General features: G+C 39.0%; 1 protein-coding gene across 1 annotated transcript in view; it reads right to left on the bottom strand.

Annotated features, from left to right (window-relative positions):
* col5a2b (collagen, type V, alpha 2b) overlaps positions 1-27,754 on the bottom strand; it is a 163,764-nt gene that overhangs the window by 115,495 nt on the left and 20,515 nt on the right. The window contains exons 6-12 of the mRNA XM_069936211.1: positions 19,894-19,947; positions 19,672-19,725; positions 18,954-19,007; positions 15,016-15,069; positions 14,755-14,808; positions 7,129-7,173; positions 5,409-5,462 (exon numbers count right to left, since the gene is read on the bottom strand). Coding sequence (XP_069792312.1) covers positions 5,409-5,462; positions 7,129-7,173; positions 14,755-14,808; positions 15,016-15,069; positions 18,954-19,007; positions 19,672-19,725; positions 19,894-19,947 — 369 coding nt within the window. The remainder of the gene's footprint in view (positions 1-5,408; positions 5,463-7,128; positions 7,174-14,754; positions 14,809-15,015; positions 15,070-18,953; positions 19,008-19,671; positions 19,726-19,893; positions 19,948-27,754) is intronic.

Here is a 27,754-nt window from a genome sequence, read left to right as displayed (position 1 = left end):
GAGAAGGTTCATGCATTTTGTTGATGAGTTTTCAATGTTTTCCATGCATCTATTCTCAACAACACATGCCCCCACATACGCATTTCTTGACTCTGCAATTTAATTTTCAGTTGCCCATGTATTTTTCATTTATTTGTACAATTTGTTTTCCACTTGAAATATTTAAATTCACATTAACAGAGTGAATTGCTCAAGTAAGTGGGGTTCACTTTTCCCTCTGGATTGTCACATTGCCGTATGGTTTCTGCTCCACGATTCATTTACTCCATCCCCAAAGAAAAATAGGAAATAAAAATTAAGGAATAAACTGAAACATTAAAAAAGGATATATTCACAATAACATGATTTTAAAAAAGTATCCAATTAATTATCTTCTGCTTCCATCAGTTCTCTATGAAGTGCTTATTTGAATCCCAGTCTTTCCCAAAATCTTATCCCTTAACTCATTCAGAGCAATGGTACTGTGAATTGAATTTAGATTTCCCAGTTAGTCACCAAGCACAGCTGTACTCAATAATACTTCTTTAGCTTCTGGCAGTTTCTGCTTTGCTTCTTCAAAGGAAAGCTACAAAATTAACATAGGGACCTCAGGCTGAGGGCTAAATTATATCTGGGTCCTATGATAAATATTTCCGCTCTTTACATTTGATCTTGAGTACTATTTGCAATCCCAAGGCACATAAGCCATCATGTGAAGAAAAAAACTATTAGAAAGTATCTGGCTTTGCGTTGTATTAAAGGTGAACACACACACTACATAGTTTAGCCTCCAATAGAGACAAAATATCTGACGAGGTGATTTAAATTACACATGTTGGGAAATAATTGTGCGTTTAAATGTTTGTGTATTTTCAAATTTGTTTAAGGAATTAGGATTTACAGTAAACCTGGTCAAGTAGACTTGGGTACGTTCTAACAAATATGACAGCTCAAAGTTTTGGATAATTCCTTTCATCTTTTGAATAAATCTTTGAAACAGGTTGAATGAAATGGGAAGAGAGAGCAGGATTCAGGTTCAGACAGGATGACATTAATTGATCTGACATTTTTTGACACAGCTGTTTGTGTCCTGTCAGCTGTAGAACAAAGAGGGATGATAGTGACTTGCACAGTTAGCGATAAGCGCAACACCTTTATGGTGCCAGCGATCGGGACTGGGATTCAAATCCCACACTGTCTGTAAGGAGTTTGCACGTTCTCTGTGGGTTTTCCCTGGGGGGGGGGTCCAGTTTCCTCCCACTATTTGAAACAAACCAGGGGTGGTAAATTAATTGGGTGTAAATTGGGCAACACAGACTCATGGGCTGAAATGGTCTGTTACCATGCTGTCTGTCTAAATTAAAAATATAAATTAAAATTGCAGGTCTTTGCCATCTGAACTCTCCAATTGCTATAAGGGAATAATTCAAGGTATATTATGGAAAAGCTGACAAGAATGATGACATCAGAACAGGTGTGAGAAGATAGCTGCTGTCAGGAATGTCACCCAAATTAACTTTTCTGGCTAAAGCTCCATGGTCTGTGAGAGATTTCCTCTCAAATTGTTGGATCAGGTTCATGACCATATTATGATGGGGAGAAATAATCAGCCAAGTTCTTGGTCATGAAATAATTAAGGAAAGGTTAAACACACTATGATAACAATCAAAAACATATTTTAGGTAGATATAAATCATAACAGGTGAAGCCACTTGAACTGCATATGTCATGTGTAAAGAATCTAAATTCCCCAATTAATTTCACAGTTGATTGTCTTTATTTGCTCATTAATTTTAAACATTAGATGATATCTAGTATATTTTGAATGCACAATCATTCCTAATTGATTTGGAAGGCACTCTTAAGAGAGGGGGAAAAGAAAAATGTATGTGTGTATATATATATATATATACACACACAGAAATATATTGTGGAGATCATTTTGATTTTGCATCGGAAGTCATAACGTACTTTGAACCTTGCTGTATTAGGTACTTTTTAGTAACTGAAGTAGATGCATAGCAATAATTTAGTCAGGGTTTTTGAAATGACTAGATAATGTTGAGGGAGGCATTATGGGAAATCCTAACAAATAGTGTTCATGTATCTCATCCAAGTTGATCCAGACAATTGCAGGAAATCCCACTGTTATAGTTAGAGTTCCATATCACACAAACAGGCCCTTTAGCCCATGTTGTCCATACTGACCAAGCTAATCTCATTTGCTTGCATTTAGCCCACATCCCTCTAAACCTTTCCTATCCATGATACCTGTCTAACCTTTCCTGTCCATTGATATTTAACCCTTTGGCTGTGGGAAATATCCAAGGCTCTCCTGGGATGAAAATGATGTATCAGATAGGGATCTGTTCCTCATATTTTAGAATGGCCATGGTGTTCAGTGAATGAAACTGAAGAAGGGAAAGTACTCACTGGTAACTTGTGGGATATTTATTTTAAAACAATTATTCGATAGCAGATGACATTATAGGAATTATTCTCAATTCACTGATATTTTCAATTATTCCTGGGCACAGCTGTCCTGGATTTCAACCCACCCTTGCACTGGGTTAATTTCATCTTGTCCAATGCCACTTGCACTTGTGGAATCCAAACCCACCTATACATCCACTCTCTTTTTTTTTCTTTTTTAAATTTTTTATTTTTCACACCATAAATCACATTAGCCATGGTATACACAATTTCTTTTTCACACATATACAGTGACTTTTTCTCCCCCCCCCCTTCCTTCCCAAACCACCCCCCCACCCCCCCTCTCATCCATTTTAGGTATACAATCTAGGTTGCATTAATCCAGTCAGACAATGTTGTCATTCAACAAAATTACACCAGAAATTCTACTGAGTCCATTCTTTTCTTTCCTTCTCCTTCCATCAACTTAGGTAATGTTTGTCCCCGGTAGGTTTTCGCTATTGTATTTAATGTAAGGCTCCTATACTTGTTCGAATATTTCAATATTATTTCTTAACCAATATGTTATTTTTTCTAATGGAATACATTTATTCATTTAAATTTGGTAGTTTATTCCTTTTAATTTGGTTATGTATTCCATTAATATTTAAAGACATATAGTTCAGCGTAGCCCTTTTATATTTTGTTTATCTTCTCTTTCCGTTTTTCCATCATTACCTTTCCTCCTTTTCCATTTCTGTTTTCTTATTTTCAACTCTTTATAAGACAACATTCCTACAACATCCAACATTTTCCTTATTCTCCTATTTCTATCTTATTTATCCCCAATCTCCCATTCACCTCCTGAGTTGTCCTTTATCCCTTGTCGGACAACCACATCTCCCCTCTCCATTTGGATTTGCGAATCCACTCGCAAGCGTCAACTGATTTTGCAGTGACCGCTATTTCCCCCCACCCCGCCTCCCCCAGAAAAGATTTCACTTTTCATATGTCACAAAGGTCACTCTTTTAATTCCCTCCTTATTCTCTCTATTCCATTACCTTCCCTTATTAATTCTTGTCTATACTATCTATATTTTCCTCTAAGTACAGATACATTCACGTATGCTCCTTGTCTCTATTCACTCTTATACCTCTTTACCCGCATACATATCAATCGTGATCATTTTTACTCTCATTACCCGTCTTCATCCCTCAGTCTATTTTTGTCTTTACCCACATACATATCAATTGTGATCATTTTAACTCTCATTACCCGTCTTCCTCCCTCAGTCTATTTTTGTAATTGTTCTGCAAATTTTCGTGCTTCTTCTGGATCCGAGAATAGTCTGTTTTGTTGTCCTGGAATAAATATTTTCAATACCGCTGGATGCTTTAGTATAAATTTATACCCTTTCTTCCATAAAATCGCCTTTGCTGTATTGAACTCTTTTCTCTTCTTTAGGAGTTCAAAACTTATATCTGGATAAATGAAGATTTTTTGCCCTTTATACTCCAGTGGTTTGTTGCCCTCTCTTACTTTTTCCATTGTCTTCTCCAGTACCTTTTCTCTTGTAGTATATCTTAGGAATTTTACTACAATAGATCTTGGTTTTTGTTGTGGTTGTGGTTTAGAGGCCAATACTCTATGTGCCCTTTCTATTTCCAATTCTTGCTGTAGTTCTGGACATCCTAGGGTCTTAGGGATCCACTCTTTTATAAACTCCCTCATATTCTTGCCTTCTTCATCTTCCTTAAGGCCCACTATCTTTATGTTATTTCTTCTGTTATGGTTTTCCATTGTATCTATTTTTTGAGCTAGTAGTTCTTGTGTCTCTTTAGTTTTTTTATTAGATTTCTCCAATTTCTTTTTTAAGTCTTCTACCTCCATTTCTGCTGCTACTGCCCGCTCTTCCATCTTGTCCATTTTCTTTCCCATTTCTGTTAAGGTCATCTCCATTTTATTTATTTTCTCTTCTGTGTTGTTTATTCTTTTTCTTAAATCCTTAAATTCCTGTGTTTGCCATTCTTTAAATGATTCCATGTATCCTCTAATAAGAGCAAGTATATCCTTTACCTTGCCTTTCTTTTCTTCTTCTATTTCACCATACTCTTCCTCTTCTTCTTCCTCTGGGTTGGCCATCTGTTGTTTCTTTGTTGCCCTTTCCTCCTCTTCTTTCTTGTTTCTGTTGTCTTCTGTGGTCTCTTCTTGCTGCAGGTGTTCTGCAGCTGTCGTTGCCGGCTGTGGAGATCGACTCCCCAGCTGGTCCCCCCTCCCGTCGGTGTGTTTTTTTTCATTCGCATCGCGCATGCGTGATTCCTCGCGCATGCGCGGTTGCGCACTTTTACTCGGCTCTGCGAGCCATTTTTGTAGTCCATTATTTACCGACCTGAGGGAGCGGGTTTCTCTCTCCGCAGCGGGCCTCTTCGGACAGGTAAGGCCTTCACCTTTTTCCTCCTTTGTCTTCTCTTCCTCTCTTCTTACCGTTGCTTTCGACTTTTCTTTTTTTGTCGCCATCTTCTTTCCACCTTTATACTCACTTTTCTGTAACTTTTATTTCTGTGCCTTTGTGTTTTCTCTTGTTTTTCCCGACTTTTCTGGAGAGGGCTGGAGTTCACCGTCCGGCCACTACTCCATCGCGTGACTCCTTATACATCCACTCTCTGACGAACTCTGCATCTTATTCAGTGACCTCCCTGCAACATCCAACCTCCCAACTTCTCCCTCCTACAACTTATAATGCTTTGAAGCAGGAAGGTTTCTGAGATCCTCAAAAGCCATTCTTAGCTCTCAATTTAGCAGGACCTCAAGAGAAAGTCTTAATTCCAATCCTTCTAATCCCTACATTCCAAGTTATTTTTGGGCCTCTTTGTTACAACCATTTTTGAGCAGTGAAATACATTAAGGCACATTTCCTAGGGACAAACTAGAGATGAGGAATTAATTTAAACTATTAATTGAACAAAAGAAAATCTCAGTGATCAGAGCAAGGAATTAACTTCAATATTGTACTCACTGGAGATCCTTGAGGTCCAGTTCGCCCTCTTTCTCCTGGAAGACCTCGTGGACCCTATTAAAAAAGTCACAAATATTGCCTGCAATTAAACATCAGTTTAATTAAATTAACCAACAAAATAACCAAAGCTTCCAAAAATAATAGCCTATATGTATAATTTTTTTTTCTTAGCTCTGAAATTTCAGTTGAACTGGCATTTTTGAGATTTATATATCAAATATAAATGGCAAACACATTGGATACCCTCTTACATTCCAGCCACATTAGAGAGCTTCTCCTCCAATGTGACAAGAGGCAGTATTAATGGGACTGTTAAACAAAATGATTCTGGCCTCATTCCTTCTGTTATTTGATTTCCAGTGAGAGCAGATCTGATTATTTTTCTTCAATAGGGGCAGCTGTTTAAATGCATTTCAGGTGGCATCAGCCATGGTCAGTTGAATTCTCAGAGGAACTATCTGGATATTCAATAATAAGCAGAAACCCCAGAGAGGTTTTCCACATTTCCTCTAACATTGGTTCCACTGTAAGTGGATAGTTAGTGTTCCCAAGCTGTATGCCTTACTACATTCACTAGCTATTTTCTCCATCTTTGGTGGAGCCTATTCAGACAGCACAAATTGATTTAGCTGTGGAAGACCTCTCCAGGGAATTTGTAAAGATCCTAATAGTTATCGCATCTGGAATAAAGTTTTGACTTCAAGTTATCATTAGATGCATCTTCAGAACAGCTGCCTGCCAAAAAATTTAAAAAAATACACAAGAACAGGTGTTATAAAGATAATTGTAAACAGACTTGAAGATATTATATCCTCACAAGAATAAACTTTTAAGTGTCATTTTAAATGAATTGAAATATTGCATCATTTAGCTCTGGGGCCAAAATATAAATTGTGTAGATCAATGGAAAGCAAAATAAGTTGTTGTTTAAATGTGTTAATTTTTTTCCAAGCATTTAGAGATTTACTAATTGTCGTGTTCATCTAAAACCTGTCCTAATTTTAAAATATGTTTGTTCAGCAAAACTTCAGTCTGATGAAAATATATATCCCTCAAAGTCTTTGACTTACCCCTAGTGGGTGCCAGTACTTTATCTTCATTTGGCTTCTTATCTAGTTTATATTTATTAGAATATTCCTCATTTTAATGTGTTCTGGATTTATTTCCCTTTTTCAGAAATGATGTGCAGTATTAATACCCATGTCCTTCAACTTCCATTTTAATCTAGCTCATCATCCTCTGATAAATTACTCTGTGACATAATTTTAAAATCTATCCTCAGAGATCCCCTCCTCTGACAAACTACTTGATTTTGTTAATCGTTTCAACCTCTTTCCTTATGTCTGTATCACATTATTTTCTCATTCTTTTCTTCAATCTTTTCCACAATTTCTATTGATTCCTAGTCACCGAAAAACACAATTGTTTGCATTAATTTTGCTTTATTGTTAATGTTATATCGTATAAATATCATGGACAATTTACAATGCTGTGACAATATTTGTTTTTAAATCATTTAGCTCAAGCCCTATCCTTATAAAATCTACTTAAGTTTAATTTGACAGTTATATTATTGTATTTCATGCATTTTTAGCTTAGAATCTTCTTAATTGGTCTTCTATATTCAACTCATCAGTTTAGAGTCTCAAAGTAAATTACATGTAAATTTTGCCCTGTAAATAACACATGTATTGGACCCAATTTCCAATAGACCACTTACCACAGAACCTGGAGCTCCCATTGCACCTACAGAACCATGATCACCCTATAATAGTTGGATAAAAACAGAATCAGATAATGATGCCATTAATTTAAGTATAACCAAAATCTAGTTTTCCATGAAGTAAGGCAAAATAATTATTTGGAAAAAGGAGCATGAGTAAAAATAGAACTAAACTAAAACCAAACTCATCTCTGTGATGTTTATTTTATTTATAATAAAAAAACATGGGTTCTTTTAAAGCAACTATACTTTATTAGCTAAAGAACTCACTCAGGACTGTGTGGAGGCATCCATCTTGAATCCAAATTAGCTGCCACAAACTAGTCTCTGACTCCCCCTACTGGTCAGGAGGATCGCTAGGAATCTATTATAACATCCCTCTTGTTGAGATGTTTAATCTAACAATATGACACACTAATACAGTATTCATTTCAATTTAAAGTTCAACATAAACATGAACACAAACATCAGCAGCACAAACTTTTTAAAGTATGCAGTTCTTTTTCTTTTCGAGATTCAGTCTGTCGGTGCTTTGACAATATGTGTGGATCTTCTTAACACAGGTGCTTGTGTTGGGACTGATTGGGTCTGATGGCCCACTACTGAATAGCAGTGGTGGTGTTTCTTCTGTTGCTGTGCAGGCTGGGCCTTCTGTATTTGTCTGTTCCTATACTGTCTCTTGAGTTTTCAGATGGTCTTTTGATTCCTCCAGTATTTGACCATCTGCTGTTCTGACAGTGTAGGTTCCTGGATTTACTTCTTCAAGATCTTAATTGATAGGCCTTTTGTCCCAAGTGTTGGAATCTCTAGATCTCACTGTCATGTTGTACCAGTGGCCCAAAGCTTCTTTCTGACTTGTCATGGTTGCTTTTTGACTCCATTGCAGACACTTTTGTTTCCATTCAACATCTTCGACATCTTTGTTCTTGTTTGGGTCTGCAGAGTGGGGAAGTGTGATGTGTAGTCTACATCCCAACAGAAGATCAGCATGTTCAAGTGGTGAAGCTCTGTAACTCAATAGAGCTAGTTAAGGATCTGAGCCACTGTCTTGTGCAACCGTTTCACTATGTGAATTCCTTTCTCTGCTTTACTGTTTGGCTGTTGATGCAGAGGACTTGAAGTCGCATGTCAAAAATCATAGTCTTCTGCAAAGTTCTGAATTCTCTACAGCCGTAGCATAGTCCATTGTCTCTGTAGATGATTTGAAGTATTCCATGTCTTGCAAAGATTGATTTCATATATTTGATCACACAAGCAGCAGACATGTAATCTCCGGATAGTTCAATAGATAGTCAATAACCAGCAAGTAATTCTTTCCTTCCATGTAGAACAGATCAGTCCCAACTTTCTCCCACGGTTCTGCTGGTACGTCAGTTATTATCATGGGTTCCTTTGTCTGCTTTGTGTGATGTTTCAAACAGGTTTCACAGCTTGAAACCATCCTGTCAAGATCAGCATTTATCCCTGGCCAATAAACAGCAGTTCTGGCCCTCCTCTTGCATTTTTCTATTCCAAGGTACCCCTCATGCAACCTTTGCAACACTGCAGTGATTGAGGAATGACAATTCTGTTCTGTCTGAGTTGAAGCCCATTGACAAAACTCAGCTCAACTCTGATGCTGTAGTACGGCTGACAATCACCTCTAGGCCATCCTTCATTCAGATTCTTGATGACCTTCTGTAGAACTGTCCACTTTTCTGTTTCAGCTGTGATCTGCTTGGATTTCATGTCAGATACGGGAAGAGATTCAGTGATCAGGATCAAGAGGTATTGAATCTTAACATATGAGTAGAGCAAGCAACCATTTAACTAGAACATTTTATTCTTTATGTAATTTTATAAAGTCATATTAAAATGGTGGAATATTCTTTTTTTCTTTTCTGCTGTGAGACTTGGAATTAATTATAATTTTGGAGACTTGTCAGTTTGAGACCAGGGATTAAATTAGGTGTAAGTTAGTATTCAGATCCATTGTGGAACTGTTCAGCAGTGGGAGGAGGGAGGAGGGTGGGGGGCTTTGCTAGGTTAGTTTTATTGTATCTGGGTAGCTATGAGAGTTCATTCTTAAATATAAATTTGTTCCGTATTTTGGTCTTTGCTATTTTTTTGGGTTCCTCTTCTAAATGTCATCTATTCATGTGCAGAAATCTTTACTTATAAATAAACTTTAAAATAGATGTTAAAAATTATAACTTTGTTTCTCTGAATGTTAATAACTTGAATCATCCAATTAAATAAAAAGAGTTTTAAAATGTTTCAAGCCAATATTATATTTGTGCAAGAGATGCACATTCACAAAGAGGACGAAAAACGGTTTTTCAAGTTCTGCAGAGGTTTGCAATTTCATTCCGTCTTAATTTAAAATTAAAGGTGCATCGATCTTGATTGACAATAAAGTTCCCTTTGTGCACTTTAAAACAATTATGAATCCCAAGGGTAGATTCTTAATCGTTACAGGTATATTGAATAATTAAAAAATTGCCTTGGTTAACATAAATGCTCCTAATGTTGATGATCCAGATTATTTTTTAAAAGGCATTTGCTTCTTTACTGAATCTAAATGAATATAGAGATTTTAACTGTTGTCTTAATCCAGTGATTGATAGGTCTTAATCTAATCAGATGCTTCCTCATAAATCTGCTACTTTTATTAACTTTTTTTCATTAATTATGGATTGGTTGATATATGGAGGCTTTTACATACCAAGGACAAAGGCTTCTTTTTTCTCACATTTATCATAGTTATTTTATGATTACCGTAAATATGCATGTATAATGCATTTTCAATATAATGCAACCCCCCATTTTTGAGGGAGAAAATTTTTACCCCTATGAAAAATACGACCCCCCCCCCCCACACTTTTTATTGGCCTAAAATCATCACGGAAGAGCCATTTTGACAGGTCTGTTTCGAGGAACTAGACCGGGTTGTCCATAAAGTCCTTTATTATTAAACCTAGCATTGAAACCTTGAGCGATAGTACTTCATGACTCCAGAAATATTCAGCATATTAAAAGAGATGTAATTCATAATATATCTTCATATACAGATGATATTTTTATATATATATTTCAGATCCTGAAAAATCTATTCCTTCAATGCTGTCTTTGCTTTCCCAATTCAGTTTTTTTTTCCAGGAGAATACTCTCCATAAGTGTGAACTATTTCCAATAAATATGCATGTACCTGTCTATCAGCATATACCTTTTAGAGTGGTTAAATAACTACATATTTTTAAGATCACTAAAAAATTTAAAGATTTAATTTTTTTCCCTTTGAAACAAACAATATTGACTCTAACATGAATACTAGATTGAATAAATTTCATTTGCAGAAATTAAAGAAAGATGGTTGTATAGCATTACCTAATCTTAGATTTTATTATTGGTCAGTTACTATTCAATATAATATTTTCGGGGTATATTATTTGGACAAACCTAAATGCCTTCATTGGACAGATTTGGAATTGAAACCTGTAGAGGTATTCATTAGCTACTTTATTGGGAACTGCTCTTCCTTTAACAATTTCCAAGATTAATAGACAAACATTTAACCCATACTTAAACATACATTACAGATTTGGTTTCAATTTCACAAATATTTTGATTTAAAAAATTTTAGCTTATCAAGTACTATTTATTTCAACTAGTTTTTCTCATCGTGTATAATGGATCAAACCTTTTCTTTGTAAAAAAAAACAAAGGAATTGTCTATTTTTCAGATCTGTTTATAGATGGATGTTTAATATCCTTTGATATAATATCTAACAAATATAATTTACCTCCATCATTTTTTTTAGATATTTCCAAGTTTGAGGTTTTTTGAATAAGGTACAGTACAACTCCAATTATCTGAAATTGGATTCTCCGAAATCCTCATTTATCCAAATTTAAAAAAAATTTCAGATAAATTAGGGTATCCAAAACAAATCAGAAATTCTCATTTATAAAAATTTTTTTGGAGAAGAGCTAACCTCACATGTTGAGAAAAAATTCACTCAACATGAAATTAGAATGATCATTCAGGTAACTCCCTCATCTCACTCTTTCCATTTCTTCTTTACCTTCCCCTACTGACTTTTCTCTCCAACTCTCCCTCTCAAACTGCATGCACTGTCTCCCAGCTGCAAGTAATTGGAAAAATCTCTTGCTCTGGCATCATCAAGGAGAGAGTGGTCTCCCAGTCAGGAGCAGGACCTCAGGCTGCCAGTAGGAGTGGGGACATTGGGCTCAGTGTTGTTCCCTCCCCTCCCTTGCCCTCTCTCCTTCCCCTCTCTCCTCCCCCCTTCCTTACCCCTCTCCCCACCCCTTCCCTCCCTCCCTTCTCAGCACACCTGAGCTAGCTCCTGATGCCGACTTCAAACCGTCCCCTCGGCTAACTATCACACACATACACCGGACCCCCAGTGTGCTTGTGCAGTAGGCCTCGGAGTCGGGACTTGGACATCAGCATTGGGAGACAGGAGCCCGCCAACTCATCAGTGAATGTTCCACCAGCCAGGGAAGCTTCCAGGGATCAGCAGCATCAGTGATCGGCGATTGGGACATGTTAGGGAACGGCTGCAGCCAACAATTTTTGGTGAGAATTATACATTATTTTAATGTATAAAAATCCTTCCCTTGTTGTTTGTTTATTGTTTAAACATTGATACAAGTGATTTGCTGTTGCTTCTGGGATGTTTTTTTTTAAATGACCAGTTATTAAAAAAATATATTTATCCAACATTTTGGATGATCAGAGTTGTACTACGTTACTTAACTTTCCTATATCATATCAACCCAATTTGGTTGATACACTTTTTCATTTGAATTCTTCCCATAAGGGTTTAATAGGTAATATTTACAATAATTTATTAAATTCTAATGATAAAATTAGAGGAGCTTGGGAATTGGAACTTCAGTCACTTCTCCCAGAGGAACTTTGGGAAAAGATGTTTGGAACAGTTAATAACTTTTCATTATGAGCTCGACATTCAGTTTAAAGTGCTATATCAGGTTCATATGTCGAAAGATAAATTGGTCCGTATCTTTCCTAATATTAGTCCTTTGTGTGATAGATGTAAATCACAAGTGGCCACACTAATGCATATGTTTTGGTCTTGCTCTGTATTGGACAGATATTTTCAAGACTTTGTCAATTATACTGGGTATTAGATTGCAACCTAATCCAGTGACTGCTATTTTTGGAATTATAGTTCCAGAGGTGGGTCGAGCTCCCACTTCTGCACATCGGGTTGAATTCTTGACTACACTGTTGGCCAGAAGAGCCATTTTATTTAAGAAAGATCCTCATTCACCTACTTTGATGCAACGGTTCTCTCAAGTTATGTCATGTTTAAGTTTAGAAAAAAATTAATTGCACTTTTAAAACCTCTGTTAAGTCTAAAGAGACTTGGCATCCTTTTATAAATTATTTTCAAAGAGATTAATTTGTATTTTGACTTTACCTTCCACACTGCTTGGGATTTCTGTTTTGTATTGGCAAAGACCAGATAAATAGTTTGTATTGATCTGTTGTAGTGAACTCTCCGATTAAGCTGCCCAGCTTCTTTTTTTTTTTGCTGTTGTTGCTGTTTTTTGTTTATTTTGGTAGGTTAGACAGGGTTTTAATAACATTTTTTCTTTTTTAAATATTTCAAATTGTGTAAAAAATGATAATATTGTTCAATATTTTATAATGTTATATGTTGCATTATGTATTGCCATGTTGTGATGGATATATTATATTTTATGTTGTATATAGATATTTTTAAAGGAGATAAATTGTGGGAGTTAGAGTGTAGGTCACAAACAAACATTTCACAAAACAGATCTCATTTAAAATGCTTGCTATGATATGAGTAATAAAAAGATTGAAAAAGAAAGGAAGGTTCACATGGAGATTACCATCTGTCTCTATGTGGAACTCTCATTGTGTGCTTCACTCTGTGTCGTTGCTCTGAATAACACATCAGTTAACATAATAGGTGTCCCTGGTGTGTACACCCAGCAGTGATTCATGTCCATTTGGGACTACTGTGAACCTGAGAAGGTACTCTTTATCTTTGCCATTCACCTTGAGTTTACATGTACCTTTTGTGTTAGTGCTCTGTCCATTGTAGGCATTGAGCTGTACAGGATTTGAATGGTTGTATAGCTTTATCTTCATTTCCCTGATGTTGCACTCACAAATGAGCTTGAAAGGAATATTTGTTCAATTTGTATGTAATGACATAGACAGACAACTTGTCCTGCTTAACGCAGTTCACACTTGGCTGTTCAGTGTCTGTTGGTTTATAATCTTCCTGTGCTAGCATGCCAACAAAATCACTGATGGAAGTTTTTTTTTCTAGTGTGTACAGTGTGCACACTTTCACTTCTGTTTTATTTCCATTTGTTAAAACATTGCTTTGTATTGTGATTCTGCCTTTTGCACATTACAGACTTTTCCATAGGCTGGGCATCATTTTGATGAATGTTGAGTGCCACATCATTTACATATGAATGTCTCTCCTTTTTGTTGTTTCCTATATTTGGTTTTTTGTTTTTGTATGTGGATACACACAATGGCTGCAGCTATGCCTTCGTTTTCACTGGCTTTTGCCGTCTCACCAAACTTTTTTGCATGCTGCAGAGCTAATTCACTGGCATTCCATATCTTCACAGCTCCAGCTAAGATAAGTTCTGTCTCTTGCAGCAACCTCTCTCGCACTTTCTTTCCAATAATCCCGAACATAATTTAATCACGGATCATTGAATCTTGCAGCGATCCAAAATTGCATGACTTTGTTTTAATTTCAAATTCATTAAAAAAAGTATCAAAGCTCTCTCTGCAGTGGCATGCATGAGCAAAACACGTACCTCTAAAACATTTCATTTCTCTTTGGTGATCAGTGTTCATCAAAAATCTTGATAATCTTGTCGAATTTGCCCTGATGAAATCTTATATGCATCACGTTTGCTATCGAGTCCAATGGCTTGCAGGTACAGCATGAATCCTTGTTTGAACAACCTCCACTCATGGTCGACATTTCCAGTCTACCAGGAGCCTTCACACTTTCCATTTTTTTGCTGATATTGACTGATTCTCACTCTGCACACTCCTGGAATGCATATTCCTGGTATTTCTTCCATTCCTCTAGCTAAAGAATTTACTCAGGACTGTATGGAGGCATCCATCTTGACTCCAAGCAAGTGACCAAAAACTAATCTTTGACTCCTCTAGTGGTCAGGAAGATCACTAGGACACTATCATTACAATCTCCATAAAATAGTAACTCTTCAGGTATCAGTTTCAATAACCAATTTGTTAACTGTTATTTAGCACAATTTGGAATACTTAGAACTAATATGCTATGTTGCTAACACAGGCCAATATTTTATCATTTTCCTTTGTGGCAAAGTTGTGCTATAGATTTTACTCAATATACAATAGCTATGATTTGAAACACACTGCCCTCAGATACCCAAGCAATTGGTTTGTCTGAGTTAACCCCCAGTATTGTATATGTTAATTATTCATTGCTGAAGTTTGTGAGAAAGGAAATCCAGGAAAAATCTGATGACATACATTTATGTATTTACTGTATTATAACATTGCCCATATCAGTCAAGTTACATGTCATTTTATCATGATGTTGTCACCTTCTGTCCAGGAGCTCCAACTTCACCTTTTCGTCCATCAAGACCAAAGTTCCCCTGTGATAAATAGTTTAAAAAAAAATCAATTAAAGACTTCCCATTAAATTAAATTAACCCAGTAGTTTATATAAATATTAATGGAACAAAAGCCATTGCTCATATAACAGGCACACAAATTAACCTATTTTCATGGCTACTTTTTTGCCATGCCAACAAATGTCAATATAACTAGAACTAAATTGAATTTGCTTTATGCTTGCTTACCCTTAGACCTTTGATACCTGGTAAACCAGGAGCACCGGGGAAACCTCGAGGACCCTGCAAGTAAAACAATATTTTAACATCCTCCTGAAGTGCGATTGGTGCTAAGTCCAACCACTCAATTTATTTATCTTACATCATCAAGGAAAATAAACTGAGATAATTTAGCCTGGACTTATCCATATCTTGACAAGAAAAGCGTTTATGTTTATATGAAACTGACATCAACATGATACTTCACAGTCGTCAATATTATTTATATTTATAGTTTCATCTTTGTTGTATAATGAGGGAATTTACAGCTAATTTATCTATATAATTTTCTTTCTCGGTTTGTTTATATTTCCTTTTTGTTCACTTTTGTACATTGAGTCAGCTTTTTTTTTTGCACTGCCAATAAGGGGTAATTTTGCCTCACCCACAGGAATAAAGAATCTCATGTTTGTATATTTATATATAAATATATATATATAAATATATATCTATATTCATTCTGACAATAAATCTGAAATATAGAGCAAGTAGGAATGAGATAAATGAACAAAATCTCAACATTGTTGATGGAAGGATAAATAATATACAGGGTACATTGGGTCAGTGATGTGGGATGTATTTATATTTACCTGAATGATTGCTCTTTTTACCTTCTGAAGCTGCTTGACCTGTCAAGTGTTTTCTGTTGTTGTGTTATGCATCCTTTTATTGCTTTACATTTAATTATCTGCCCCCCCCACCCAAAAATTGACTGTATCAGTTATCAAATGAATATGAAGATGATGGTGCAATCAACATGAGAAAATTGGAGTGATGTTGGATTCCTTCAATTAAGTTATGTTGGCTCAGCTCGGTGGAGGATCTTGTCCAAATATTAGCTGTAGTATCGGAAACCAGGTAAGCTCGGTGGAAGTTCTTGTCCAGATATTAACTGTAGTATCAGAAACCAGGTAAGGTCAGTGGAAGTTCTTGTCCAGATATTAGCTGTAGTATCAGAAACCAAAGGTAAGCTAAGTTTTGGTGAGCTGAGCCCAAAGTCCAATTGCACTTCTCATGGTTTTTGCCCAGTCCTTTTATCTGCTATGTCTGATCATGTTGACCCTTGGCACCTGGTAGATGGACAGTGAGGTGCAGTGATGCATAGATGGGGAGTAGATCAGAGGCACCATCTCCAGAAATGTCAAGACAGGAGTAGAACTTCACTTTCTATCAAAACTGATTTGCAATTTGAAAGTTCTTTAAATATTTAGAGACCTTTTACAGTGGACATAACACATATTAATAAAATATTAAAACACTGAAAACATTCAAAAAAAGTTATGTAAAATATTAAAAATAATGAAGCAGTAGTATCTAACAACTAACTTCCAAGGCAATCAAAAGATTAGCATCCACATGAAGTCTACTTGGAGTAGAAGAGAAGAAAGGAATTCTTCAGTGTTACGTCAGGTAAACCCCATCAAAGTGGAGCTGGATGTCATGCAGAATCCAAGTTAGAATGAATGCAGTAACAGATGCATCAGCATCTATTGAACTCCATGCTCAGCTGCACATGGGTGCAACTTTGAGAGTTACTGAGATTGAAATGGTGACCAGATCCAGCAAGATTTGCCCCTATCAAGATACAAATGCCAAAGGTTACAAAAGAGAAATACTTTCCGGACGTATGTTTCTGAATATCCTGCAAAGGTATCATCACAGAGACTGGCCAGATTAAATAGACCTTGTTTTCCAGTTTCCAAAAGGCCTGCTGTAAGGCAGCAATGCAGAGTCAAGAGCATTCAACCAACAGTAGAATGGAGAGCAAGCTGGCTTGTGGAGAATCAAGGTTGCCTTCTAGAAGCACAGAAGCTGGCACAAGAATCCGTGCTGGGACCACTTTGACAACATCCACTCCATGAAATGAGTTCCCTGCACAGTTCATGAATTTGGGCGATTGAGATCCATTAATAGCTATGAGTTTTGAAGAGAGAAAGTAGAATAAGAGAGGATGCGATGGTCAGCTAAAACATTCCATCTATTGAGTTCACACAAATTACAATAACTTAGTTTATTATAATGATGGAATCCATTATTAAGGATGTAATAGCGGAGCATATGACTAGCAGAGAAGGGATCGGACGGAGTCAACATGGATTTACAAAAGGTAAATCGTGCTTGACAAATCTATTGGAATTCTTTGAGATGGTGACAGGTAAAATAGATGGGGGAGAGCCAGTGGATGTGGTGTACCTGGACTTCCAAAAGGCCTTCGATAAGGTCCCGCATAAACGACTGGCTTCCAAAATCAAGGCTCATGGGATTGGGGGCAAAGTATTGATGTGGATTGAGAACTGGCTGGCAGGTAGAAGACAGAGAGTTGGGATAAATGGCTCGTTTTCTGAGTGGCAGGCGGTGACCAGTGGGGTGCCACAGGGATCTGTACTGGGACCCCAGCTGTTCACAATTTACATTAATGATCTGGATGAGGGGATTGGATGTAATATCTCCAAATTTGCAGATGACACTAAGCTAGGAGGGGTTGTGTGCATGGAAGAGGGGGTCAAGAAGCTCCAGTGTGATTTGAATAAATTGAGGGACTGGGCAGATACATGGCAAATGCACTACAATGTGGACAAATGTGAGGTTATCCACTTTGGTAATACAAACCGGAGGGCAGATTACTATTTGAATGGCAATAGATTAAGAGATGGGGAAGTGCAGAGAGACCTAGGTACTTGTACATCAGTCTCTGAAGGCGAGCATGCAGGTACAGCAGGCGGTTAAAAAGGCAAATGGTATGTTGGCCTTCATATCAAGAGGGTTTGAGTATAGGAACAAGGATACCTTACTGCAGCTGTACAGGGCCTTGGTGAGACCCCACCTGGAGTATTGTGTGCAGTTTTGGTCACCTTATCTAAGGAAGGATGTTCTTGCAATGGAGGGAGTGCAGAGGTGATTCACCAGGCTGATACCTGGAATGGCAGGAATGACTTATGAGGAAAGATTGCGCAAATTGGGATTGTACTCGTTGGAGTTTAGAAGATTGAGAGGGGATCTCATAGAGACATATAAAATTCTGGCAGGACTGGACAGAATGGATGCAGATGGGATGTTTCCAATGATGGGAAAATCCAGAACCCAGGGCCATGGTTTGAGGATAATAGGCAAACCATTTAGGACCGAGATGAGGAGGAATTTCTTTACCCAGAGGGTGGTGAATATGTGGAATTCATTGCCACAGAGGGCAGTAGAGGCTGGTTCATTAAATATATTTAAGAGGGAATTAGATCTATTTCTTCAGTATAAGAGTATTAAAGGTTATGGAGAGAAGGCGGGGACGGGGTACTGAACTTTAAGATCAGCCATGATCTCGTTGAATGGCGGAGCAGGCTCGAAGGGTCGAATGACCTACTCCTGCTCCTATCTTCTGTTTCTGATGGTTCTCACAGGTTACCTCCCTTAACATAATTCCATGCTCCTCATTTGTTAACCAGCTATAGACCTTTGTTTGTCAAGTAACATCTGTTGTTTAATGAGTGGAATTAGAACTACAATTATTTCCTTGTTATTTATAGCCATTTAAGTCCTTCACACCTATTCAAGTGGCAAGAATTTCCTCAAGCTTTGCTATTATGTTACATCAAGAATCAAGATTGAAAAGAACACTTCATCATGCTACCAAAACAATACTGAAATAAATTAGTGTATTCTAAGTGAGAATGCTTAAAACTGTTTCCACCATTTCAGTGAACTCTGTCATGCATGTACTGTATCTTTAAAAACTGCTTCTTTATGAGATCTTAGTTTTTTTTTACAAAGAAAGGAAGCAATGGCCTTTAAATCAATACAAATATTGCCACTTAACAAGCATTACTAAATAATTGTTTAAATCAGAACACATCATAGCCATCAGATCTCAGTGGGTGCTGTCATTTTTTGAGTCATTCCATTAAGTGTCACATTACCTGTTGCCCCACGAACCCCTGCTCACCACGTCGTCCTGGTTTTCCAGCTTCACCCTGCAGAAATAAACATAACCCAAAGATTTAAAACATCGTCTGGAGTTGGGGATTGAGTTGACTGATTTAATAATCTTTGCTTATTAATTGCGTATCTTTGCTTAGTCACCTCCATTTACTTTCCTCCAGGCTCCTTATAGGCAACGGGAAAGTAAATTATTCAGATGAGACTGGGTTTGGTGGGCAAGGGGAACCTTATGATTATCCACAACCTCGAGAGCAAAAGTTACTGTTCACTTCACTTTCCCAGACATACCCAGACTCTTCCACCAAAGTCAGTTGGACAATTCAAAGAAAAATCACTGCGTAAATTTGCCCCTTTCCTGTGCTTTTTTCCATTATCAGCAAAACTTAAATCAAGCCAGTTCAGAAGTAAAATTCACAGTAGCAAGGATATGTCCAGCATGCAGGGTGGCTTCAAGTGATTCAAAGCCTTTCTATGTTGACTACAAGCTAATAAAAACATCAGCTTTGCTGTTTGTGGGTGTTTTTAAATAGTTTATTTTTTGCCCCTGGCTTTTTCAAACTCACTCATACCATGAACCATGGAAAGAATGAATCACCTACCACACCTGAGAAGGGTTTACAAGCTGGAGCCTAGCCACCCAATCAACATTGGTTGAGCCTCAGGAATTAGAAGGATAGATTACAAAATAATACTCACATCTTCACCAGGTTTTCCAATTGGCCCCTCAGGCCCACGATTTCCTGATTGACCCTGGATTTAAAAGACAGGCAAGTATTATTCTTTGCACAGGAGGACAATTGGGTGCACTGAACAATGCACTCAGAATTATTTCATTTTGGTCACTGGTCATCATGTCAGTGGTGTCAATGGTCTTGGGGTGTATAATGGAGATGCTCATGACAACGTTGAAGCTCTTACCATTGGTCCCAAGTCTCCAGGGTCCCCAGGAGGGCCAGGCAGACCTTTCTGGCCCTAAGAAAAAAGGAGAGGGAAAACAACAGGTTAAATGTGAACATTTATATTATTGTCATTATTGAAAACAGTTGCCTTAACTCAAATGTTTAACTTAAGGGGGATTGAAATCATACCACAGTAACATGGAATTTGTAGTTCTGGAGGAGGTCACTGTTACTCTACCAGAAGTGGCCTCTCTACAGCCATTTTCCTGAACCTTTCTTTCTTTCCTTCGTAGTCAGAAACCACGTGAAACATTCTGCCTTCGAATGGTCACTTGTGTACTCGGTGGAACAAGAAACGTGCTGGTTTCTCTCCACCATGTAATCATCAACAGGTTTTTTTTTAAATAACACTCAAAACTCTTCCTCCTTCTAATAGTCATTTGGCTTCTCATTAGCATTTTTCTTCCCGATCTCCCAATGCACCCAGCAGGTGGACAAGCTGAATGGCTTGCAAAATGGCAAAGGCTGCTTTATTCAAAGTTGCTGTTGTTTCCATATTTTCTTGTTGTGGTGGTACACGACCGGCCTACTGCTCGGGGCAACCTCTGTGCCTGCAGGAGTGCAAGGGGCCAGGACAACACCTGACCAGCTGCCAATCAGTCGGCCTGAATGGATCAAGCCCCACCTAGTCGGGTTCAATCACCCTCCGGTGTATAAGCCTGCGCCGGCCTCCAGAGGCCTCACACTGAGTTGCTGCCACCACAGCCATCCTGGCTCTGTGGAAGTCTTTTTGGATTAAAGCCTGTTGTTCAGTCTTTACCTTGTGTGTGTCCGATTCTGTCTAACAGCACACCACACTTGTATTATTTCTTTAAACTCGCACAACCTTTAATAGGCCCGATACAAAATAAATTACAAGGTGCAAGAATCAGAGGACTATGGACCAGGGACAGACCATTCAATCCATTCAGCTAGTCAGCTTTTAAATTTAACCCAGGCCACCTTGGGTCTCCCTCCACAGGTTTAAAATCCCTTGCTGCATCCAATTATATATCTTTTTAAATACATTTTTCAATGAATTCAACAAAAACAACTTTGAAAGGAAAAGTATTCCTCACAGTGCATGTGACCAGGAGTTCAAGAGAATTCAGGGAGAATAAAGAGATGGGTCATTCATGTACATGAGTGGTTGTTAGACTGCATGGACACATAGGGCCTTTATCTGTGCTGTAACCATCGAGGATTTCATGGCCAAAGCACATCAAGTGAAGACAACTTGTGTGTGAAGGATTTCTCATTGCCTAAGCTGGGCTGGACATAGCAGTGGAAGGTAGTTTGCGTGAGGGGAGAGGATTTAAATACCCAGATTCCAAATGATGGGGAACAGGCATCCACCAGAAACCTGTGGCAGTTCTGTCAATGTACAAGCACACAAATTTGGAGCACTTGCTTAGAATTGAGAAATTAGCAGGTCACAATGTTGCTCAAATCTGTTCCTTCATTTTGTGGGTGATAAAGGATTTCAAGTGACAGACAAAATTATGCTGGTCACAAACAGTCAGACCTTCAGTTTCTTAGCATTAAAATGACAATGGGAAGGGCCCTGCAATATTTAGACAACTCTTGTAAGGATCATCATAAGTAAGTAAACTAAGTGTCCTTGGGGGTTCCATGGGTGTGGCATGAATAAAAGCTCTAATGACTGGAGGGATAACAAATGCTTTTATTAGCTTATAACTAAGGGGTAGGGTCTCACAGTAGTCTTCAGAAAGGTTCTGGGCTTAGGTGGGAAACCAGGGTTATAAGTGACCAGATGGGGCCAGAGTCAGGAAGTGGGGCCAGCCATCAGCACAACACCCTACCAGTGAACCATAGCTCACTGCATTCACCCCTTCCAGTAGAATTTAGGGTCTGTGAATGAAGACAGAGAAGATGGGTTCAGAAAAAAATACAATTATTTACAAATTTACAGATTTAAGTGGTCCGGGGTGGGGGGGGGGGGGCTCTGGAGATCCTGGTGGAGCGCCTTAGCACCCGGGGGCCTTGGACCCATTGGGTCTCCTGGTTCCCTTGTGTGGGAGAAGAGGCGGGCTAGGTCTCCAGCTCAAAGGTGCACTTTCCTCCTGAACCGAACTCCCCCCGCCCCCCATGCCCTGACTGAGGGTGGTGGGAATAAGCTCTGTGTCTCCCAGGACACCTGAGGCAATGGACACTCTGTTCCAGCAGGTGCAAGGTCCTTGATGTCCTCCCTGCCATCCGGGTACTCCACATAGGCATACGTGGGATTGGCATGGAGCAGTTTCACCCTTTCCAGCATGGGGTCGGTTTTGCTTCTCCTCACGTGCTGGGGCTGGAATTGGATCCAGGAGTGGAGCAGGCCACGGACTTCCCCGGGCTTCCCCTCGCACAACAAACCCTCTTCCAATGACCTTTCTTGTCATAGCTGGAGTGCACTGAATCTTTAGCCGGGCAACGAGATGAGGGATGCTGAGTCTTGGTGTAGAGAAAGCACTCCCTAGCACAGGAAGCAGCAGCCATTAGGGCAGGGGTAACGGGAGCAGCTGGTCCTTGGAAGGGGTCCTCTAGGTGAGCGAGCTCACTGGCTTCAAGGTCGTCATTCTTGAGCTTGGCCTGTTCCAGCTCTTTGGCCAGCTTGACATGGCTAGCCATGCCCTTCTTTCCCGACTCAAGCAGTCGCTGCCTCATGTACTTCGAGCCGACATCCACGACTAGAGTGTCCCGGGTCTGATCTTCCTCACGAACGTGGCCCATAGCCGTTTCGTACCTGCACTTCTTGGTAAGCGTCCACAGATCCAGCAGGTAGTCACCGATAATCTTTCCTGGCCACTGGTGACGTAGAGCAAGTCGGTGCCTTGCTAGGATCTCATTCTGCAACTTCAGGTACTGAGCCTTCAATGCCTTGATGGGAGTGTCATATGTAGAGCAGTTCCTACCCTCGAAACGAGTGCAGACCTCCTTAGTTCATCGGTGTGGAAGATGTCTCTGGTCATGCTTAGGTAGGCCTAGAAGCAGTCTAGCCAGTATGTGAACTCCTCAGCCATGTCGGGAGACAGAGGGTCTATCAGTAGCATACCTGGCTTGAGTAGCGCTTCCATCGTTAAGGAAGAAGCTAATTAAATTGTAGCATGAAAATAAGCTCTCACGACTGGAAGGAGAACAAAGCTTTTATTAGCTTATAACTAAGGGTAGGGCCTCACAGTAGTTTTCAGAAGGGTTCTGGGTTTAGGTGGGAAACCAGGGTTATAAGTGAGCAGATGGGGGCGGAGCAGCCATCAGCACAACACACTACCCGTGAATCCCAGTTCACTGCAGAAGGAAACCATTTTCTCTTCTCTTGTCTCACATGGATTTATCATGGAGGTGACAACTGCCTGCTGGGGTTCACTGAAAGAGTCTCCAAAATCTAGTACAAGGCTTCAGCTTTTCAGTGATAAGATTGCAGTACATGTCTGGAGAATACTATCATTTCACTTGCTCATCCAGCAAGAGGAGGAGGGACAGTAACATCATGGTGAGATTTAGAGAAGAGGATTACTAATTCACCTTCTCTAACAGGGCCTGAGAGCTGTAAAGTAAGTACAGTCTGTGATCAATATGTCCACAAATATGAGAAAGAGAGAGAGCTATATTTGTTAAGTTTGGCAATGACTTTTTCTCTCTGATCCCTTTGGTTTTTGACTATCCACAACTTTATAATATTTCCAGTAATAAAACAGGTCCAAATATTTAATTTTGTAGCCAAAGTGATTGGAAATGCCCCAATGATCAAAGGCTGTTGAATTAACTTCCATGAGGAAAACACATTTAAATATCCAAATAAACAATGATTTGTATTGGAAGGACTAGGCTATTTACATGTGGCATTTCATGTCTATATGGTGTTAACTTGCACAGTAGTGGCAAATGTGGTATTTTCTACCCAAGATAGAATTCTGTTGTAAATAAGTAATTTAATTGAAATTGCCTTCCCATTTGAAATGTAATCTAATTTTAAGCATAACCTTTTGTAGTTCTTGAAGTATCTTTGACAATTTGGAATTGTGACTTTGCAGCCAACAACTGGCCCAGATCACAGACAGGAGAGGAGGAAAGAACTGAAAGCTGTTTACTTAGGCCAGGAAAGGATTGAGGAGTGCAAAACCCAGTGTTAGATCAAAGAGGAAGCAGATTAACATCCAGTAATGGCCGGTGGAATTTTACCTTAAAAGTAAAACCTCTCAGCTAGCCAGTATAGAACAATCAGAAAAGGTGACCTGGTCATTCAGATAAAGTTGGCAGATGGACCACTGAGACAGAGGGTGAACTTGGGGGAAAACAAAAATGACCTGGTTAGTTACCAGAAGTGCTGTAGGCAGATTAACCCCTCAATCATCATAAATACGTGCGGTTCTACTCACAATACAGTGGTTGAGCTGTAACATTGAGGTTATTATCATCTCACAAAGAGGCATGTGCCTGGAATGTATTGCCAGGGGTGGTGGTGGAAGCTGGTACAATAGGGGCACATATTACAGACACATGGATGTAATAATTATGGAAGGTTATGTCTGTGAGGTTGCAAAGGATTAGATTGATGATGGAGTGGGTTTACATAGTTCGCACAATATTGTGGGCTGAAGGGCCTGTGCAATGCGGTAATGTGCTGCACTATTCTATGTTCTAAGCCAATAAATCCCTGAAAGTTGCTGCACAATTGATAAGGTGGTTAAAGTGGGTCTTCATTAGTTGGAGGGTTGAGTTCAAGAGCTGCAAAATAATGTTGCAGTTCAATGAAACTCTGGTTGGACCATATTTATAGTATTGTCTTCAGTTCTGGTTGCTTTATTGTGGGAAGGATATGGAAGCTTTGGAGAGGGTGCAGAGGAGATGCCGCCTGGATTGGAGAACAATGGTTTATGAAGAAAGTTAGAGCAAGCTCGGGTTTTTTTTCCTCTTTGGATCGACGGAGGACAAGACGAACTTAATATTATCATAAGATTATGAGAATCACAAATAGACAACAAGCTCCTTTTTCACAGAGCAGCAATAGCCAATATTAAAAGACATCCATTTATGGAGAGTGGAGAAAAGTTTAGGCAAGTGTTGGGTGCCTAGAATGCCGAGATTAATTGCAAGGTTGATTTATATCAGTTCGCACAACATTGAGGGCCAAAGGGCTTATACCGTACTGTAATGTTCTATGTTCAATAGCAACAGGTTCATTTGGAAAGACGATCTGAAATAAACTACCATTAAAAAAATGAAGAAATATGTAGAACAAGCAACTACTAATTTGCCAAACTTGACAACTCATATCCCAACATTCTAAAACAGGTCGATATGGAGAAACTAGGTGCACTTATTGTATCTTCTAATATTTTCGTAGATTTGATAATATTTCTCATTGATTGAAACATATGTGCAACCTTCCTATGTTTAACAGAGGAGCAACAGAGAAAATAGAACTGTAGACAAGTAGTTGGGAAAATGTTTAAATGTGTAATAAAGGAAGTAGTAACAGGACACTTAGGGGGAAAAATAACAAGTTTAATGAATATGAGAATCTCGGATGGTTAGTGTGGGCAGTTTCTTTGGTCGTTCGGCATTCTCACTGCCCGTGGGAAGAAGCTGTTACTCAGCCTGGTGGTGCTGGCTCTGATCCTCCTGTATCTCTTCCCTGATGAGAGCAGCTGGTGGAAGGGGTCCTCAATGATTTTCCACGCCCTCTTCAGGCAATGATCCCAACAGATCATGTCAATGGGGCAGGAGGTGGGGTGGAGAGAGACTCCAGTGATCCTCCCTGCCACTCTTGTGGTCCTGTGTATTGATCTCCCGATCCATTACTCTGCAGCAACTGTACCACACTGTGATGCAGCTGGCCAGGAAGCTCTTGATAGAGCTCCTATAGAAGGTTGACAATGGTGGCCAGTAGCCTTTCCCACTTCAGTCTTCTCAGGAAGGGCAATCCCTGTTGCACTTTCCTGACAATTGAAGTCACTAGTTAAGTGAACTCCAAGCATTTGGTGCTCGCCACTCTCTCTATTACAGAATTGCTGATGTGTAGTGGAGGATGGTCATTCCTGATCCTTCAGTCCACGACCATCTGCTCATCGTGTAAGTTCAGTAAAGTTCTTTAATTCACAGTCCAAGCTCACTTCTCACTCTTCCAAGTTCACTGGTTGCAGGCAACTGTGCACAGAATTTAACATTTATGAATTTCACCAGGCTTTGGTGCTTGAAAGGTAAATGGTTATTGCTCAGAAAGGTTCTTGTCGGTTTTCAGAGAGAGATTTCAGAGAGATTCAAATCAGCCACTTCAGTGTCTTGCTGAAGATACGCCCATCAGGGTTTTTCAGATGAAGACTTCTTTTTTTCAGGTCACCACAGAGTTACTTATTGTTTCCCTTTTTTCAAGTAAAACATTATGCAGCCAGTCATCTCCTCTTGTATGGACCACAAGGTCTTTGACCAGGCTGAACTAAGAACTCACAACCTGTCTTCAAAATGGGGTTTTTCCACAAGTTGGCCAGCTTGTCCTGTTCCAGTCCCAGCTGCTGCTGCTGAACTGTAGAACTGAATTCTCTCTCTCTCACTCAGAGAAAACCACATGATCATCTTAGAACAGCCAACTGCACCGGACCCAATCTTATGACTTCATTCATCTGTTACTTTCCAAAATAATAATCCATTACTCTACAGCATGTACAATTAACACCTACTTGTGAAGTCCTTATAGGCATTTTTCAAAGTTTTTGAAAAGCCACCAGATCCTAGACTGTCTGGCTTGAGCAGAGCTCTGGCATTTTAAATAAGATCTGTTTTGAAGTGTTTGTACGTGACTGCCACAATTTATCTCCTTTAAAACATATCTATATACAATATAAAATATAACATTACTTGTCACAGTAGTCGTGTTCAATTCTTTGTTCCACATCCTTTGGATGGAATGACTGCTTGAAGTCTGTGATTTATAGATATCACCAGGGACCTGAGCATCTTCTCTTGTGATGCTCTCCCAGGCCTCTGCTACAGCCATCTTCTGCTCCTGCTTTATTGGGGGACTTGTCCCCTTCAGCATATGGAAGGCATGCTCAATTGAATTTAGATCAGGGGACTAACTTAGCCATTCAATAATTTTCCAGTTTTTAGATTTGAAAAAGCTCCTTTGTTGCTTTAGCAACAAATTATTGTTTGAAATTATTGTCTTGCTGTAGGATGAAGTTTGGAGGCATTTGCTCGAACTTGAGCAGATAAGAATTTTCTATACACTTCAGATTTAATTTTGCTATTGGCATCAGCATTACATCATCAATGAAGTGTGACAGTCCCTGTGGCAGCCAGACATGCCCAGACTATTACACTCCACCACCATACTTCTCAGATGAGGTGGTATGCTTTGGACATTGGGCAGTTCTTTTACTCCTGTACACTTTGCTCTTTCCATCACTCTAATTCAGGTTAATCATGGTCTCATCTGCCCATAAGAATATTTTCCAGAATTCTGCAGGCTCTTTTAAATTCTTCTTGGCAAACTATAATCTGGCCACCTTATTTCTGTGACTAACTAATGGTTTTCATCTTGCAGTGTAGCCTCTGTATTTCTGTTCACAAAATCTTCTGCAAACAGTAGTCATTGACACATCCACACCTGCCTCCTGAAGAGTGTTTCTGATCTGTCGGACAGGCGTTTGGGGATTTTTCTTCATTATGATGAGAATTCTTCTGTCATCAGCAGTGGAGATCTTCCTTGGCCCACCAGCCCCTTTGCAATTACTGAGCTCACCAGAATTCTCTTTGTTCTTAATGATGCTCTAAACAGTTGATTTTGGCTTGGGCGATGTCTCACAGTGTTTTATTCTTATTTTTCAGCCTCATAATGG

This window comes from Narcine bancroftii, chromosome 4 (genome assembly GCF_036971445.1).
Source record: "Narcine bancroftii isolate sNarBan1 chromosome 4, sNarBan1.hap1, whole genome shotgun sequence".
In the NCBI taxonomy this organism is placed as follows: Eukaryota; Metazoa; Chordata; class Chondrichthyes; order Torpediniformes; family Narcinidae; genus Narcine; species Narcine bancroftii.
Note: the sequence above shows the minus strand (reverse complement) of the source record. Positions and strands in the feature narration are given on the sequence as shown.